This window comes from Solea solea, chromosome 18 (genome assembly GCF_958295425.1).
Source record: "Solea solea chromosome 18, fSolSol10.1, whole genome shotgun sequence".
Taxonomy (NCBI): Eukaryota; Metazoa; Chordata; class Actinopteri; order Pleuronectiformes; family Soleidae; genus Solea; species Solea solea.
The window spans coordinates 8026255-8045631 of record NC_081151.1 but is presented as its reverse complement, the minus strand read 5'-3'; the positions used below and the strand labels follow the sequence as shown (position 1 = coordinate 8045631).

Genomic DNA, 19377 nt, shown 5'->3' with positions numbered 1-19377 from the left:
CTTATCCCAGGTGGGCTATTCCATCAGCTAACAAATGCCATTGCCCCTCTCTTAGCACCGAGCGCGATAATGCGATGCCACACTCGTGAAAATCAACGCCTCACCCACACCTCACCGCAGGCGTAATTAGCCGTACTTATCAAGATCTAATTTGCTCGCTGCTAATATGAGACCTAATTTGGATGTGACTGGTGTCTTCATGCTCTTTGTAATCATAGTGCATTAAAGGGGATTAACAGGAATCTAAATAAGGCCGTTCACTAATGTTAATGCTTTCATTTGGTCTTATATGCATGTTTTTGTCAGGAATATCCTGCAATAGAAGGAGTAAAAGTAAATCAACATCCGTTATGTCTTTGTAGAGCATAATTCAGCCTGTTTGTGTTTTACCACAAATAAAAATCTGTGCAATGTGCTGCAAGAAAACCAAGCCAATCATCAGTAATCAGTAAATACACTTCCATTATGTCTTTAGATATATAATTGTGATTGTTTATGTTGATAAAAAAACAAAATCTGTGCTCTAAGAAATCCAAGTTGGAGCAAATAAACAGTAAATAAGTTAAAGTAAATAAACTTCCAGCCTGTTTAAGTATTAATGAAAACAATATTTGTGGAATATAAGAAAATCAAGCCAATCCGGCAGCTGTTGAAGCAAATAAACGTCTTTTGAACCTTGCTAGAGTATAATTCTGCCTGTGGAATACCCTTAATTCAAGTTAATGTAAAGTAAACCAAGCCAACCTAATGTACAGCGTCACCGCTCCCCTCGACACGCAGACAAACTGTCTCCAGTGCACTGACATGGGCTTTAATTCCAGCCAGCAATTATCAAAGACCTTATCTCATTTATATGGTAATAACATGTTTGATGCTGACTCTGGCAGGGCGGGCAGATTGCGAGCTAAGCAGCGATGGCCTTTCTGGGCCGGGGCTCGTTTCACATTGTTCTCCTGCTTGACCGAGCTGACCAGCGAAGAGAGGTCACTCTCTTGTGTCTGTGGAGGGAATTTAATTTACTGTGACATAATTGTTGGGAGCACTTTCAGATGTAATATGTACCTAATATGACCTTCAACTGTGATTATTGACAGCAGAGATTGGGATTATGCTACAAATATTCACTGCTGACTATAATAACAGATGGCTATGACGACGTTAGCAGTAAAGTAAAGGCCAAAATCATAACCCGTTTTCAGTGTGTTGTACCAGTGTGAAGAGGGCTGTGGCAATTCTCTCAAATGCACTCACTGGCCACTTTATTAGGTACACCAGGCACTTAATGAAGTGGCAGGAGTGGCATCTGCTGCTGTAGCCCATCTCCTTCTCTGTTTATTGCTGTTTTTTGGCCACACAGTAGTGTTTCTCCATGCCCCTCCCCCTCTGTGTGTGTGTGTGTGTGTGTGTGTGGCTGCTCCTCACCTGGCCTAATTAGTCTCAACACCTGGTTCCAATAATCACCAATCACTTGGCAGGACATGAACCTCAGCTCTTCCTCCGCTCTCCCACAGATTGTTCAGCCAGCTCGGTGATAGTCACACACTTGGCAGGTCAGTAATTTATAACTTTAGTTTTGTGTGTTTTTTTCAGTGTTTTTGTTATTTGCTGAAACAATTTCTCTCCTGTACCTTGATTCCATCTCCTCAGTCCATGCCACCACAGATATCCATCCTTTTACCTCCTCTGTGTTCATGTTTGGGTCCCTAATCCAATCCTGCAACTACAACCATAGATATATTGTCTTTCTTTGACCATTCTCTGTAAACACCGGAGATGGTTCCATTGTAGGCAGGTAAATTGGAATAAGAAAAAAATACTCACTGCACATACACTGAAATTTACTGTAATGTTGTCAATTACACCTGTGGACACATTTGGATCACTGCGAGAGCCGTACTGACAAAGGAGGACAGGACATCGTGAGGATGAAAATAAGAAAATAAAAGAAAATTAGGGGTTTCTAAGCAAACAAGCGAATCCTAACATACTTTGAAAGTCTGACATAATGATACAGAGCCACACTTTTCACCTCAGAATAACTATTCCAAGACAACTCTGGCAAGTCTTTTAGGATGTGGGGATACATTTCTTCTGTGGTGGGAGAGACTTGGCAGGAAGAGCCACTGCACCTCCTGAGGTGTCATTTGACCTAAAGCAGTGACATCCATGTTCATCCGTGAGAGCTGCTGCTAATGGGAGGTCAGCCAGAGGTCAAAAGAAAGAGTGGAAATTGCCGTGAACGGTGGAGGTGGGAGACACGAGGACGTGCAAAAATGATCTGAGAAAACTGAGCTCAGTTTGTTGAGTGTGGAAACTTTAGCTCTGTTTTTGGAAATGATAAACAACCTTGTTGTGTTTTTTTGTGGCGAAATAAATGATGTGTTATGAATGTATTTATAGCGAGCCCTTTTTTCCTGTCCTCGTAGTCAAGTGTCTGCTGAGATACTGAGACAGACTGCGCTCTGTTTGATCGCTCTCTTTCCCTCAGTGTTCCCTGCATGTTGAAAAATCTGACCTGTCTTCCACACAGCAGTATAAGGACATTAATGAGAGGCACAGTATTGATTTTCTATGAAAACACTACACTGCTTTGTTGCATTTCCTTAACCTTGGCTTCCGCGAACCCGAGCCTGCCCAATTCAATTTTTCTTTGTTGGATTTTCCTTCCCTTTTCTCTCTCAGGAGGAAATTTCATTAACTTTTTACTCTGGCGCTTGGCGTATGCTGCTCCATCCGTGGTTTAGAAAAGAAAAAAAACATCAATTTGTTCTTACAAATTGATGTGCAGCACTCTTTGTCACTGCTCGGAGTGAAAACTGCAATATGTACATTTTCAAGTCCAAGAACTTTGTGATCCAGGACATGAATTCTGCGTGACAGGTCCTTACTGTCAACTCTCCCCAACGGGACACACAGATGAGCATCAACAGCCTGTGTTTCATGCTGCGTTTTAAGCTCATTTGAGCTCAACAATCTTGGCAGGTCAAAGAGCCGCTGTGAGCACCATCAGGCTTGTCACCAAGCTGGGATTCTGGATGTTGGAGGTCTGTTTAATAGGCGTAACGTTTCTCCTCTGTCAGCGTGGCAGGTGGTTGAACTAACTCTTCGAGCGCAGTCCTGCAACCTGTGTGGCTGCGGTTGTCGATAGATAGATCGCCGTGATGGAAGAGGACAAACTGAAAGTGTATATTTAGGACGCTTTCGTTTGACAGCGGCATCACAAAATCAACGGCCAGTGATACATTCTAACCTGAATTATCAACGCTGCCAAAGGCCAGGCTGAGTTCGGTTTCCCGGGCCGTTGACAGCCAAGCTGCACTCCTTCAAACCCACAGCCCAACCTGTAAACTCCTGATGTAAACTAGGTCGGTGAGAGTGAGGTGCTGCTGGGAGCATTGAATTATTCAGCCCAGTCCACCGAGCACTGATAACACAAGCAGAACAACAGCAGCAGCAGCAGCAGCAGCATATGAGCTGTGTGCAAGACAGCCGGAGCATCAAATCATCTCGTACGGGCGATACCTCACAGTCTGTTTGGAGTTGGACTCGCTTCACTTGCATTTTTTAAAACCTGAGGAAATGTGCAAACAGGAGACGCTGTCAACTGCCAAGCATTTTCAAGAGGCTCCTCCTTAATTACGAGCACCGCTCTCATACAATCATGCAAATCAAGAAACACTGAAATCTCCAACCCCTGTACGCCTTTGAACAGCATATGTCAGTATTCCTGTTATATGCAGAGGTTGTTAACTTTTACAACCTCTTTTGAACGACAGTGGGGAGGGGAGTGCATACGTCTTCACAAAAAACTGTTGAGAAAGTCTCTTTCCCCCCCCCCCCCCCTCTCTCCCAATCACGCACTTTCTGCCGTGTCTGTGGGATCCAAGTGAATTAGACGTGGATGCGGTCGTGCTCATAAATCTTCCAAACACTGAGGTAACGTGTTTTAGACTTGCTTACCAGGTGTAATTTGTCAAGAACGGGTGACTCTGTTCCACACAGAGTGCTCACTTCAGCCGTTAGAGGTTAGTGCTGTTCAGCGTGGCGTCGCTGGGCCGTGGAGGAGTTGTTATCGAGACCGAGACGAGGCGTGATGTTCTCTGAAAAACAACGTCGCGACAGCACAGCATGCCTCTACTGCCATACTCTTCCTCATCTGTCTTTTTTCAACATAAATACCACACTAAATAAGTTAAATTGTACATACAAGTTCATTCAAAGACAAGACCCATATGCAACGAAAGACAAGCCATTCCCAAAGGACGCTATGTCTCGTCAAATGAATGCTGATCATGTTTCGTGTATGCACTTCCTGTTTTATTTTGTACTCACGTCTTTTCCCTCTGTTCCTCTTCCTCCCGTTGTGTGATTGTCCCTCATTGGTTTCACCTGTGTGCCCCTGCCTCCTTCTTTTTTTGTCCGTCTGTCTTGCGTCACCGTCCTGCCGTCCAAGAACCACGTCACGTCAGTGTAAGTTTTTTAGAGTATAGATTTTCTTGTGAGAATATATTCCTTTTGTTTTACACCCACATTTTGAGTCATCCTTGTTGACTTTAAAGCCATAACAAAGGAAAGTGCACACATGTATTTGTATCAAAGTTGTGTGGTTTACTTCAAGCTAACCCTACACATGCCGTTGTTGTTGTGTTTTCCTTTGTTAAGAGGAAACAACAGCAGATTTTTGTAGTTCTTAAATGTCATAAATGTAACAACCTATAGTTAAAACCTCTTCATTTTATGGGTCTAAAAGGTTTGTGCGGCTCGAGATGAATTATATTTGGGTGCATGAAGAGCAAAGTTGCAAACCCTTGGCCTATAGTATGTGTATCCAATACAGTTCCCCCCCCCCCCATTACTCTAATTCCCATAATTGGCAAATCAATATTCTATATACTGAGCACAAAGTCCTTTTTTCTACGTCCACTCGGGCAATTAGATAAGCAGTGGATCTGAATAATGTCAAGGAACAAGAGCAGACAAAGCACTGGAGTCCTCTATTGTGCTCGAGTAAATCCAGAGGTCTATTATGACATGAATTAAGAGCCCATTATGTTAAACACCTTGTATGTCTTGTACACAACGGTGTGTGTATATAGTGAATAATTATGTGTAAAATGTCTTCCTGCTCGACGTATGGATGTTAGAAAAGTAGGCGTAGTAGAATAACAATAAGAGTGTTTTCCGTTGCTTTTTAACAGCTTGCTGTTAATTAGGGGAAACGTTTAGTCAATAACGCTGCTCCATAACCACCACTGAGTAGATTCCCTCCCTGGAGTCTGATCCGTACGCTAAAGAATGTCACTCAAGGAACTACCTCAGCACATCCGCTCCATCTGTAACGCGAGGCGAAGAGACTGTGGCTAAAGCTGCATGAAATCCAAGCAAAAAGTCAAGCGTTCCCCTGAGCTGATGATTCACAGACAAGGAGCGTCAGAGAATCAAGCAACTTATTAACAATTAAAAATACTCTTATTGTGTTTAAAATTAAACGTTTTCGTGAAATGATTACCACAGAACTTAGATCTTGGAAATAAATGGAGTCATTTACTTTTTGGAAAGGTTTTAAAAACACAACATTGTTTTGTTTTTTGAAAATCCATCATATTTAAAGTCTTCTTGTCATTCGGCCAAGTTATGGTATAGTAATCATTAAACAGTCTATTTACATGTGGTTGACTGTGGATTTATGCACACACCTGTCAGACAGGAAGTGCTTCTAAATCCAGATTTGTGCATACGTTGTAAAATCTACCACCTTTTTTCAAACAGACAATATACTTAATAATTACCAGACATAAATTGTTAGAGGTAAAGTGTATAACATTTAAGATTTAGTTAGGAACTAAACACTTGTTAATAAAACCAAAATATAAATTTAACTTGAAGCTATTTTCTCATTCTCCTCGTCAGACTCTTGCGCCTGAAAGATATGTGTATGTATTTTAGTTCACGTGAGAGTGCTGCTGGTGGGCAGCCTTCTTTATCGCTATAATAACTTTTAAGGACGATAACGTAAAACCGCAGAAGGCCATTTATGTGACACACTGTGACATTAGTGACGGTATACGAAGAAACATTCTGCAGATGATTGAACAGTTTTTCTTTCTTTGTATACGCTCGTTGCAGCAGGGACATGTGAAATGTGCACGATAATGGAGCAGAGACACCTCCACACCTCTGCTATAACACACACACATGATACAAGTATTCCTCCTAACCCGCCCTCTCTGTCAAACTGGCTCCGGATTGTCATAGAAACAGCTTGTGATCCAAACCCATCTCCTGGTCTCTTCGGTTGCATAAATGCCACATACTGTCGGAGTCCTGAACCGTATTTTTAGACGGGCATAGACGGGGCCGATAGTGATGCCAGCCATTACATAACAAGAAAGATGTGGCACACTTTACTTTTGTAGTTTGTACACTGTAAACACCACGGCACTGTTACTAACACATAACAGTACTCTGTGAATGTGAATCTTTGTTATTATTCGTTTTCCCTTTCATAGTCAAGATCATCAGGGTGGGTTCCAGTTATTAAAATGTTGTTTTTGGTGTTGTTTTGGGGTGCTCTCGGTTCCCCCCCACAGATTTCAGGTTGAAATCTTACAGTGTGTGAGCCGCTTTAACCCTTAGAACACAGAGCATCTTGGGTGCTGTTTTCCACGACTATGTTTCAACATACAGTACATACAGAGGCTATAAGAATGTGCAGCATAGAGTGTCTTATATCCCTTTTTTTTCCCAGCACAACCGAGGCAATCTGATGAAGAGAAAAATCATTTGCACCAACCACCAAGCACTCAAAATGTTTAAAATCCAATTGAATTTGTGAAATTTGGAAAATACGTTGCAGTTCAAAGTTCACGTAGAAAAGAAAAACCTAATTTTGTGACACCTATTACAGGCACAGATCCGCGCAGCGTGAGTTTAAACTAAAAAAAGCTCTCACCACCAAACTTTAGTACAAATATAGCCCAAAAAATAAAGCTAAACAGACAGAACACCAAAGCTGCGTGAGGCTGCAATTAGACAGTGGATGTAGGCTGGGATGATTTATTTTTTATTTTTATTTTTTACGTGCCAACATTTGCTAATTAGCAGTGAATTCAAAGCTAATGCCATTAGTGATGAGGAAAAAAATACATTTTTCTCATGGCAACAGAGGGGAAAACTGAAGACATTTTTTTGGCAATTCATTCAGGGAATAATGATTCATCCCTGTGGGAAACATGGATTTCTCTATTAAACTTTATGGCAGTCTAATCCTCTAGGTTTTGTGACATTTCAAAATGCAAGATGTGGCTCCACAGACCAATAATGTATCCCATGCAGGGCTTGACTGAGGCAATGCTTTACAGTGACTTGCATTAACTGACAGGACAGAGTACACAACATCCATATACCAAAAAGAAAGTAGTCAGAATGTGGGTAAGCAGAAAGTTAATCAACGGCAATTGAGTTGAACAGACCTTGACACATTAGGATGCTGACAAACAAGCCAAGTATAATGCAAGGATTGATTGCTGCGAGTTTCTCTCCAAATTAAGCCTCTTACCTAGTAGGTAATTAGGAAGTGAGCAGATGCTGGTATTGAGTGCTCTGAGAGCGAGGCAGTAATTGTTTTCTGTTGATTACATGGCCTTTGGACAGAAAAATGGGTCACTGCAGTAGTGACCGCAGACTGGGTTGAGTGCAGAGTGTCCACTAGTTAGGGCCACGTTTGTGAAGGTGGGCATTTGTCATTTGGAGGGCGGAAAATGTACATCTTGAAAAAATGACAAGGAAACAAGTTTTAAACATGAGTCATGATGATGAATCCCAATGTATGTAACTATCTTGTCATTTTTATGTTCTCTTGTATTTTATAATTACTTGTCTTTACCAGAGCTACTAATAAAGGCTCTATATGTTATCTTATCATGATATTAATTAATAATTCATTATTTTAGGTTGGAGGTCAGCAGTGCTGCTTCACAACAAGAAGGACCCTGCATCATCACCACAGTCCAAAGGCAGATTTAAGGTAATAGTCGTCTCTAAGGCCACATTTTAATGATTTGTGTTTTTTTATATCTTTAATCCATGGCTTGATTGCAATCCTCAATGGACCTATAAATTCTTAAAGCTATAGAACCCTAGGGTAGTTAGGTCCAGGTCGAGCTAAAATGTATATGGATAGATCCAATCCAATCCGACTTTATTTATAAAGCACTTTAAAAAACAACAACAGCTGAAACAAAGTGCTGTACAACACAGATAAGATAAATAAAATGCAAGAAATTACATCATAGGCCTAGACAACAAACAATAAAACATACAATAAAAAAATAAAATACTGTAGAAAGTATTAATAAAAACAGAAATGAAAAAGTCATACAATAAGACTATAAAAAGATTAAAAAAAACAATGTCTCATACTGGGTTGAAAACCAAAGAGTAAAAATGGGTTTTAAGATGTGTTTTAAAAGATAAATAAATAACAGCACAGGAGAACATTGTGTCTTAAACAAAGCTCCATAGATTTGAATTAAAACAGCAAAGCAGTCGTCCCACACATATTTATAATGCAAAGGAAAGTCATTGTTGACTATTTTCAGTCTCTTCATTGGCATAAATCAAAAGAAAGACACTTTGCAATTTACTTTTCTTGATCGCTGGCGCCATCTGCTGTCTATAATCTGAACACTTGGACCAACTGACATCTATGTTCTCTGGCAGCAAAGTGTCAGTGACAAATATAAGAGGTATGTCACTGGAAATAAAGGATTTGTGATGAGCAGAGAGAGTTTTCCCGGCAAAACTTCTTCCTGAGGTCACAAGGTCATCTCTGTGACGTCGGTCCAACATCAACACAATAGCAAAAGACTTAATTTACATGTGGTAATCTAGCAGATTAAGAGGGATCGCTCAAAGATAAATAAGGCTGCCCCGGCTTCTTCGACGACAGTTGGACTCCTCTTGGCTGTGCCGAGTGTTGCCTTGGCGACTTTATGTCACTGTGTCTAAGTTACAGCATCCCTCTGTCTCAGGCCTGCTCATCTGTTTCGCTGAGTGCAGTCACTGTCGGGAGCCGCTGTCTTTTTACTGGGCAGAAAAGGATGTAAAGGTTATGTGGTGTTAGTGGCTGAAAACATTCCGTTTTCTCCGGTTCCTCCCACAGTCCAAAGACGTGTAGATTCGGGGATTACTCTAAATTGACCATAGGGGAAAAACATTCATACAAGCACATATTTATTAGTGTAATTGTTGGCTGTATATACAGTCTGAATTGTGGCGAAAATGTTATATGACACATTGGTTTTATATACATACTGGAACAAAATGTACATTTACATGCCTCTTGCTCACTGTTCTACTCTGAAAAACAGAAATAAGAGTATCCACAATGATGCAAAAGCAACCACCAAGCCCACTGTGTTGTGGATATGACCCGGTACAGATATGGATCACGACAGAACTTCCAAAATCCTCTGTCCAGGGTGGAGGAACATCCTTGAAACCCGGGAGAAGTCAGGGAAACCACAGTTATGTAGGGAGCTGGGCTGTGGCCTCCGTCTCGCAGCAGATCCTCCCCCTCGTCTGGAAGCTGTTGAGTCTTTCTCCAGATGTGGCCGCCTGATCTTTTTAATGATACACTGACGCAGGCAGAGCATAACAAAGATGGGGGCTGAAAACAACACAAACAAGACTGCCTGAGAGAGAGAAAAGAAGCTTGCTTGCTCATGTGCTTTTACTTTACTTTGTAAAAGCCAATAATCAGTTAATCTTCTTTCACTTAAATGGGATTTAATAGACTTTTGGAAAAGCAAGATCTAATTATGCAGGTATTGCACTGTGGGAGAATGTTTCTGTTACTCGAGCTCTTTTTCCCTTTAAGGAATTGTCTGTGGCTTCACAAAGAGATATACATACATATATATATATATATATATATATATATATATATATATATATATATATATATATATATATATATATATATATATATATATATATATATATATATATAATAAGATACTATATATTTATATATATAAAATAATATATACAATGCAGTGAATATACTGGCTGCCTCTCTGATGACACATCACACTGCACCTTTTATTGTAAATAGACAGAAATGTTGTCCAAAAAAAACCAGGCAGTAAAGCAGGAATTTCCTTGATGAGACATCTGGGACTTGCCGTCTGATTGTTTTCCCCCCTCGTTCACACTCACAGTTACAAGCATGCACAGTTGCTTAACCAGCAGGTGTCTTTGACTTGGTCGTCCTCCAGAGAGAGCAGCTGTCTGACACACACACACACACACACACACATATGTGCACACATAAGCAAGAAAAGAGGGCAAAAGAGGCACTTAATGAACGATGGCAAACAACTTCTTTTCTCGGGTGGACTCTGGGTTCTAGGGGAGATGCCCCCACTGTGTCTTTTGTATGTGCAAGTGGGCCAAACAAAAGCTTATTGAGGAATCTCTGGGAAGCCTGTGCTGTTGGAAAGGAATGCCCCTTCCGTCTTGTGGCTCAGTGCTTCAGTCTTAATCAGTCACTGGAGGGACTGGTGAGCTCGGGGGCCTCCCGGGCCTGGCGGGCAGACAGGAACTCACTCAACCACTCACTCTTGACCCCTCCTGGCTCAATAAAATCTGTTAGCTGAACACAGACGGGCGAAAGGCTGGTCATTGTTGCTGATGTGGCACAGATAAATCAAACTAACTGCCCCTATTAGCCTTCTCATTTATACTGTCTAAATCCTTATGTAATCTCTGTCAAGCCAGGAAATGACTACACATGTAAATGTTCAGTTTTTTCTTTTCTTGAAACAGAGGTCATTTAAATCCTGTGGCACATGAGAGACAAAGGGTCCAGTTTCTAAATAATAATAAAATAATAATAATAAGAAGAAGAAGTTCCTTTAGTTGAGTAGAAATAATGGAAACATTTAAAGGGTGTGTGTTTCCCACTATATGAAGGCGGAGTTTTCTCCCAGGGGTACTGAGCCAAACTGGTGTTATGTAACGGGTCCACAGCTTCTCCTTCTCCTGATGTTGGATTACTGGAAAGTCTACAGGCAGCGGCTCTGGGTCACATCGGAACACGGGACACGCGAACATCTCCAGATGTGCACATGAGCGCGGGATTATTTAAGGAAATTGACTTTCGGAGCTGATTAGTAGCCAAAGACATGGCTCGCGGCTTTAAACTTAATTGAAAACTGACCTTAAACACTGCCAAGGATCACGTGTGTGTGTTGGTTAATATTCAACTGTGGGAGTTTGTGCCAGTTGTGCGCCAGAAGAGAGGGATTTGGAAATGAGTGTGTGGGTTTAAAAAGCAGCAGTCATGGGCAGCGGACCGAGCCGAGGGAAGAAAGTGGCTCCTGCGTGCGTCAGTGAAGTGAACGTGACTCAGACCACTGCCGGGGTCACTTCACGCAAACGGGACTGTGGCCCATTCAAGCCTCTCAAGATCCACGCGGTTTTGCGCAACGCGCGCCACCGCGCGCAACAGGACTGTCACAGCGAGGGTCCCGACTCCGACTTGTCCGGGGAGGACGACGACGCTGCTGTCGTCCACGACGGAGAACTGGACACGGTCCACGCAGACGATGACGAGCCCGCGAAGAAACCGCCGACAAAGAAGACTTTCGTCAAATCGTCTAAAACGTACGGATTATGTCACTTCAGCCGAGCGGACGCGGAGGACGAGGTGAGCGCCGCCGAGGAGCCACGTGGCCCCCGCTGTGGAACACGAGATGTAAACAACAGGAGCGGCGACGCTTTCACGCACTTTAACAGCCGAGCACCAGCGTGTCCCACTCAGCACAGTGTAAGGACTTTTATTTCCCTGTTATCATCACACATGATTTACCCTCTTTCTCTTTAGTTTGGTTTGGATGAGTTTATAAAATAAACAAAGAATGTGAAAATGTGCTTTCATTATATGATGCAGTAAAATACCACATTAATTATTCTCCAAAAACTACAACCAAAGTAAAAAGTACAATAGTTGAAACATTTAGAATGTGTAATTAAACATAAATGATGTATATTCATGCCTTCACCAACAAACAAAGACAACAGTCAAAGATTCTTCCTGATGTTTTTTTTATTTACATTTTGTTCTCATTAATAGATTAATTCATGTAGCAAAGTTCACTACTTCAAATAAAAAAACTTAAAACTGCTTTTAAAAGGAAAAACAAAAAAAACCGACTTTACAGCAAATATCATGTGTCTGATTTCCACCATTTTGGAGAAATGATTTGTTTTCCTTTTGTGTCAGTCCACCTCACAGGGCTTTTTGACAAGAGGGGTTTTGCTGGATGCTGTTTCCACGTCAGAGAAACAATCGTAAGTAAACAACTGCTCTGATAAATAAGTCATTGACTGATACAACTCAGTAAAAGGAGTAGTAAAAGCTGAGCCGGGGCCAGATCGGATTTACCTTGGAGAGATGGAGAGATACCACACGGTATCTTTGTTGTCAGTGCAGGTCAGATGAGTTTGATGTGTGCAAGCAGCACAAAAAAACAAAGTGTCTGTAAAAACTCAAAAATTAAAAACTCAACACATCGCATAGATTTCCTGTTTTCCATCAGCACCTTATTAACCTGCGTCCAAACTCTCCCCAGGACGTTTGGCAGCTGCGACAGCTCGTCTCTCACCATGCCAGTCATCCTGTACGATGGATCAGAGGAGGAGCTGATGGACACTATTGAGCGAGAGTACAGTTGACCCAACTGCACTGTGGGTTCTGCAGCAAGGACACTGTCCCTTTCGAGCTTTGCTTTTATGGGATGCAGCAGTTTGCAGAGGGCATTTTGAATAATAACAATAAGGGAACCAGGGTTTCTTCTGACAAATTCCCCCCTGGCTTCATGGGAAGGCTGCTTCATTGTATTTATGCATTTCCCTGGATAAATTCCATATGTGCAGCAGCCCATGGCTTTGCTTATACCAGAGTCTTACTTAACAGAGTTAGAACGGTTGCCTGAACACATGCCAGGAGGTTCTCCTGTCTTATACACCAAAGCTGTTGACAGACAGAGGCCTCCTTGGTTTGTTGTTTGCAGTGGTAAGGTGTCTCTATCGCCCTCCCGCAGAGTATGTACCCACAGGTTACCTATTATTTGGCTTTACTTTAACTTAACTCTGTTAATCGGTAAAGGAGACGACACTGGTGTTTCTCCGTTTGCTGAAATGTGGAGGCTTTGAGAACTGGGGCACATTCTTTAGGCCTTGCAACTCTTGTTATATGCAAAAAAAAAACATTTTCCACCAGCACTTGAGTGCTCTCATTGTATAGGGCTGTCGTTTTTCATGCTGAGGTACGAGCCGTGGTTGTTTATTTAAGGGTTTTTTTCTTCTTCCTGACCACAGTTCCTGCACTTTTTCACATTAATGAACAAGGAATGTGTGGCAACAGAGACTCTCAGTTTAACCCAGCTGCATATCTGCTGATTTAAGTCCAGATTGAAGCACAGATGTCTGCTGCCACTTAGTGGTGGAGCAGAGCATGCACACTTCTCCACTCATGAAGGAAATTTTGCACTTCCTCAAGATTATGGACACTAAATAGTAAATAAACAATTTACGACCATTCATCTGTGTGTGCGTGTTCAATAATCCACCTCAAGAAAGACTTGTCACTGTGTCTTTTAATCATTACAGACATCCCATAAACACAGTCATCAGTATCATATAGCACCATAATAATAATACTTTAAAATAAAAGAGAGCAGAGAGCAGTTTTAAATGGAATAAGATAACAGCAACAAAAACTACTGTAACTTACAGTAAAAGCACTGCAGCTCTAAGAAAAGTTGCACTTCCTGAAGATTTCTGGTATCTTTGTTTTACATTATATATAAAAATTGGCAACACAGTGGGGGGGGGTTTAAACGTTGGTCTGCGTGTGTGAGCTGTTCAATAATCCACCACAGGAGATTACTTTTTTTTTTAAGTGTGTGAACAGTAATTGGTAACATAAAAACGTTTGTTTAAATAAAAATACAACCCAACAGTGTGAGTGAGGCATTGCAGAGAGCACAGTCCTTAGATAAAGATGGAATAGACACCTTTTTTCTCTTTAACTTATAAAACAATAGCATTTTCCTTTTCTTTTGTCGATAAAATGGCAAATAATTTTAAGATACAAAGGACCTCTACAACATTCTGTATTCAAGGACAGAAATTCAAATTAAATGAAAGGACACACCAGCTATGTGTCCTTACCAATGTCTTCTGCAGTTTTATAACATTCAGCCCAGGAACCACCAGGGGCAGGAAAGTTGTTTGTTGCCTCTTTAACATAATAATAATAATCATAATAAAAAATAAGCCATGATATGAAAATATTCTAGGCATTTCGTGATTATGTTTGCTTCTTGGAAGGTCTGTAGAAAGCCATCCTCCTCTGTACAGCCGTGAGTAGTTGGGGCGGCAGCAGGGGAAGCTGGTTTCGGAGCAACTCATTGTTCCTCACGTTCTTTGCAATGAAATCTTCACAAATCCTGTCAAGAGAAGGAAAGGAGTTGATTTTTTATTTTTGTTTTTTTATCCTCGTATGGAGTAACAGTTACATAACTGCCGCAGATATACTATAATCTGCAGACAAAGACAAAGAGACAGTGGATGTTTCTTTTCTGTGATTAATTATATTTGGGTTATAAAATGGTTCTTCTCATACTAAAGGCTGCAGAACCCCTGACCCTTGCTAATGTAATGCAGCGTTGTTATTTAATGAAATACTTTCACTTGAGTGTTATAAGTGATACCGTCATATACAGTATATGTAATTTTCTGCAATATAATACTACTTCATTTATATTATAAATTCTTACCTGAACAAGGGATATGGTTGCATCTGAAAAACGAGTGCATCATTGCAGTGACCCTAAAGACAGAGAATATACAAGATATGATCAAGAGTGAACAGATTGATTTTGAAATTCACTTCAATGTAGCATGAAAAACATTTGTCTCTCTGTGTCCGTGTGATTTTAAACAGATTCTTTTTAAATTCAAGAAAACTGTTGCTGTTTCGTTTGTTACAATTATTTCCACAGGGCCGGTAAAACTTGGATTTATTCCACACGCTGTATATTCATACACCTGTGTGTTATTTTTCTTTGTGATACTCACTGTGTCGACAAGAAGGATGTAGTCACAGCTTCCACCAAACACAACAACGTCAGAGTCTTTCCCGAGACACGCCGTGTGCCACAACCTTAGTTCAGAAGCAAGTGAAAAAGACGCACAATTGAAATCATTACAAAAAGAGCTTCTTACCATATTTTCTTACCATATTCAGTTCATACATAAAACAGACAACACATGACTGATAAATTGCTACCGTGGTTTATTTTCGTGAGGATGTTCAATTTCTGTCCACTTCTTTGCTTCGACATCAAACAGCCACCCGTCACCTGATGGAGGAAGTTTTTGTTTAATTAAAATAAAACTGTACGAAGAATTTTAAAAACATCAAAAGGAACACATGGAAAATGGGCGAAAAACAAACAAATTACCATGGGTGCATTTCCTTACTCATTGGTTTGCAGTCTGAACTGAGACCTCCAAACAGGAACAAGGTCCTGTCTGAAACAGCTGTGAGTGAGTGCCACGATCTGCCCACTGGAGACGACGACACAGGGACTCTGGAATACATGTTTTGCACAATGTGGTTGAAAAACAAACGTGTGCCAATTATTGATAATCAGATAAGCTGTGATATTAATTGCACACGTTTAAACCTGATGTGTCAAATATGTGTTTTAGATGTGGTTAAGTATAATTTGGGGGGTGTTTGTATGAAGGTGGTTCCAGGAGGGTTTTATAAGTGTGTATTTTAGAATATTGTCTACGCCTTTTTACTGTCTAACCAAAACTGTCAAAATGAGGTAAAAAAAAAAAATAACAATAATAATAATTTTGCTCTTTTTTTCTCCTCATTGACTACTAAAACATAACCAGCTGGACTCAAAACAAATTTACAGACACAGCACAATCCCATACGCACATTTCTGACCAGGTCCATGTTTCTAAATTCAGAAAGTGAATGTCACTTTTCCTTGTTTCCTGTATTTAAAAAAAAAAGAAAGAAAGAAAGAAAGAAAAGGAAATCAGGAGGACAAGTTACCAATTGCAGACTTCACTCGTGTTTTTGGCCGCGTTAGCAAATAAAAGAGAGGTCTCACCATGACTCTGCCTCCAAAGATGTATCCTCTGCAACCAGTGGTGGCGCTGGCGTGAGCGGCCCTAGGGGCCGGAGAATGTCCCTGCGCAAGAAAATCACTGTCACTTTTCCGATACTACTTCCTCCTATAAATCATAGATTAATAGTACTGATATAAAACTATGTATACAAGTGTGTAACTCCTTTACATGAGTTTGTGGTTCACTCCAACTGGCTTGCACGGGGTCAAATATGTGAACCTCGTTGTTCCATCCCCAATAAACGTCCTCCACCTGAAAACAAATGACCTTGGTCATTACAAGGAATTTAAGAGAAACTTTATGTATCACCAAGGAAAATAGAAATTCATTTAACCCAATGACCCACAAACAGATACAGTATATTACACTTTTTCTGCTTTAGATGTATTAAACAACACATGCATTAAATTAAACTGAAATTTATCAAACATACTTCTTGATAATGTCTGGTTTACCCATACCCATTAAAGTCTGTAACATTTCTGTAACTTCTGTCATGATTTACTTTATTTATGGGGTAAGATCATACCTCAGGGGTCATATTTAAAAAGTGGCTGCCTGTAAAAAAAAAGTTTAGGAAACACTACTCTAACCATTAGGAAAAAACCCAGCATGCAGCCACCTATGAGTCTCACGTTCAGGCACAAACAACCCAAAAGTTACATAAAAAGATCGTACCCATGCTGCTTCATCTACAATAAAGCTTCTGTTCCTGTGGTCGATATCAGCCAGTAGTTTGTGACCATACCCTCCAAAGTAGATTAACCTGGATTATGTTAAATAAAGAAACACAAAACAAATATTTAACAAAAGAACAGACTTGGGTTCAAACAGGAACTGGCTCCAATATCACATGAATTATAATAGTTCATGAAATGTTCAGCGCTTTGTCCTCACACTGCTTACCGTCCTTCATGAATCCAGCAGGACACTTTGTCTCGAGGTGAGGGAGCACAGCCTCTCTCAGGTATGATCTTCCTCCACGTGTAATTACCGTCTGTCAGGTTGACACAGTAAATCTGTTTGAAGGCAAACAAGGATCACTTTGTCATTTGTCTCTGGACATTCAAGTTTTTCTGGAATCTCTTTATGTGTACCCCTGTCACCTGCTCGTGTCAGGGAGGTCCAACTTTTAATTCTAAAACATGTAATTGTAATAAAAGTGTAATTAACAGAGCTGATTTATCAGTCTAACCTGATTGGTCTGTCCGTTGACATCACAACCTCCAAATATGTACAAGTGTCCATTCAGAGAGCAGCCGCAGGACCCAGACATTGGGGGAGGTACTTCACCAGTCATGTGAAACATTTCCCTTCAAAACAAACGCAAATAAATAAACAGTTTAGACAACAGAGATGACACTATATAACCCACCAGTATACCTGAGTGACCAGTCACCAGAAGTAATGACATGAACATGGTTGTTCTTTGTTGTGTTTTGACCATGGACAGGTTTGAAATATAGTTGGGGTTTTTTCTCTTACCATACACCCTGCTGTAGGTCATACACCCAGATTTGATTGTTGGATAGGAAAACTTCATTATCAGCAACTGACTGTAGAGAATAAAAAAGTGTATATTACAGTCAAATAACCATGTGGAGCAGCAATAAGATCATCATTAATTACTGTGAATAATTAAAGTAATTACTATTACTACTACTACACTAACAATGGTTAGTTAATTGTATATTAGTGTGTATCATTTATCTACTACTACTACTACTATTGTTACTATTACGACTACTTCTACTACTATTATTACTATTACTACTTCTATTACAACAACAACAACAACAACAACAACTACTACTACTACTACATTGTGACTATGGACTGTGTGTGCTAGTAAAAATGCATTTTACTGAAGACCTTACTAATGCTGTTATTACTATCAATTGCTATTATTACTATTTATTGTCAGTGTAAAAGTTGCCACAGCTGGCCTTAGGCAAACTGGTCAACACCTTAAACAAGATCTTCGTTTGATATGTTGTGTTGATATTTGTTGATGTCCTCTCACCACATATCCTCCCCACACATACAGCAGGTTGTCCTTACTACTACTACACTACTAATGGTTAGTTAATTGTTTAAAAGTGTGTATCATTTATCTACTACTACTACTATTATTACTATTACGACTACTTCTACTACTATTACTACTACTACTATTACAACAACAATTACTACTACAACAACAACAACAACAACAATTACTACTACTACTACTACTAGTAGTAGTACTACAGTGTGACTATGGACTGTGTGTGCTAGTAAAAATGCATTTGACTGAAGATGTTACTACTGCTGTTATTACTATAAATTGCTATTATTACTATTTATTGTCAGTGTAAATGTGGCCACAGCTGCCATTAGGCAAACTGGTCAACACCTTAAACAAGATCTTTGTTTGATATGTTGTGTTGATATTTGTTGATGTCCTCTCACCACATATCCTCCCCACACATACAGCAGGTTGTCCTCCACCACAGCGGTATGTCCGCTCCTCTCTCTGGCCACCAGCTCCGAGCAGTGGCTCTCTGAAGCGGCGTAGTCCATGACTGATGTGTCTTCTGTCCTCTCTCTCTCTCACTCACTCACTGTCACACACACACACACACACACACACAGGGAGGTTGAAATGACAGAATCTTCTGTGTCCTCTCTCTCACTCAAACACACACACACACACACACAGGGGGGGGGGGGGGGGGGGGGTGACAGAATCTTCTGTGTCTTCTGTCCTCTCTCTCACTCACACAGGGAGGTTGAAATGGCAGAATCCGTCTAAAAATGTCTCCGGTCAACTTGGGTCAGCCCGGTCTGTCTGTCTGTCAGCTGCTGTTAGGTCCTGCGTGAATGGTCAGCCACAAAACTCGAGGATTGTCGCGGTGTCACGGGTGCATTTGTGGCATTTTGTGTGGTTAAAGGATGTCACTGGAAATGCAGAGATACATTCTTAGAAACATACTCACATAATACCGGAAAATATCTTCCCTACTCGTCTATCTTTCCCTTACGTTGCGTAAACGAGACTTTTCCTCTCCACCTGCCGTATACAAACAAGACTGCGCTGACTGTTGCTGCTGTGTTGTAATATAAATTATGACTTCCGGTCCTCTGTTTTTCAAAATAAAACTAAAACTAAAC

The 19377-nt window shown here is 40.6% G+C and overlaps 2 protein-coding genes and 1 long non-coding RNA gene across 5 annotated transcripts; 1 reads left to right on the top strand and 2 right to left on the bottom strand.

Annotated features, from left to right (window-relative positions):
* Positions 1-1421: 1421 nt before the first annotated feature.
* LOC131445092 (uncharacterized) lies at positions 1422-4436 on the bottom strand. Its single transcript, XR_009233807.1, has 4 exons — positions 4333-4436; positions 3961-4160; positions 1629-1720; positions 1422-1542 (listed from the first exon to the last, which is right to left on the bottom strand). It is a non-coding gene; the product is annotated as an uncharacterized LOC131445092 (long non-coding RNA).
* Positions 3879-13608, top strand: LOC131445091 (uncharacterized). Its single transcript, XM_058615929.1, has 5 exons — positions 3879-3936; positions 7953-8026; positions 11035-11833; positions 12290-12357; positions 12639-13608. The coding sequence occupies exons 3-5, from the start codon at positions 11348-11350 to the stop codon at positions 12739-12741; spliced, it is 657 nt and encodes a 218-aa protein (XP_058471912.1). The 5' UTR covers positions 3879-3936; positions 7953-8026; positions 11035-11347; the 3' UTR covers positions 12742-13608.
* A 38-nt stretch (positions 13609-13646) lies between these two features.
* On the bottom strand, positions 13647-19325 carry LOC131445090 (kelch domain-containing protein 1). Of its 3 annotated transcripts, XM_058615927.1 has the most exons (15): positions 19248-19325; positions 18987-19164; positions 18676-18823; positions 17710-17780; positions 17420-17537; positions 17131-17243; positions 16903-16990; positions 16393-16476; positions 16206-16286; positions 16028-16086; positions 15556-15665; positions 15362-15434; positions 15151-15235; positions 14850-14902; positions 13647-14519 (listed from the first exon to the last, which is right to left on the bottom strand). In XM_058615927.1, the coding sequence occupies exons 3-15, from the start codon at positions 18784-18786 to the stop codon at positions 14381-14383; spliced, it is 1185 nt and encodes a 394-aa protein (XP_058471910.1). In that variant the 5' UTR covers positions 18787-18823; positions 18987-19164; positions 19248-19325; the 3' UTR covers positions 13647-14380. The 3 variants fall into 3 exon arrangements, with proteins under 3 accessions (XP_058471910.1, XP_058471908.1, XP_058471911.1); XM_058615925.1 differs by lacking the exon at positions 18987-19164 and having other exon boundaries at positions 19203-19321; XM_058615928.1 differs by lacking the exons at positions 18987-19164; positions 19248-19325 and adding an exon at positions 18855-18870.
* Positions 19326-19377: the final 52 nt, after the last annotated feature.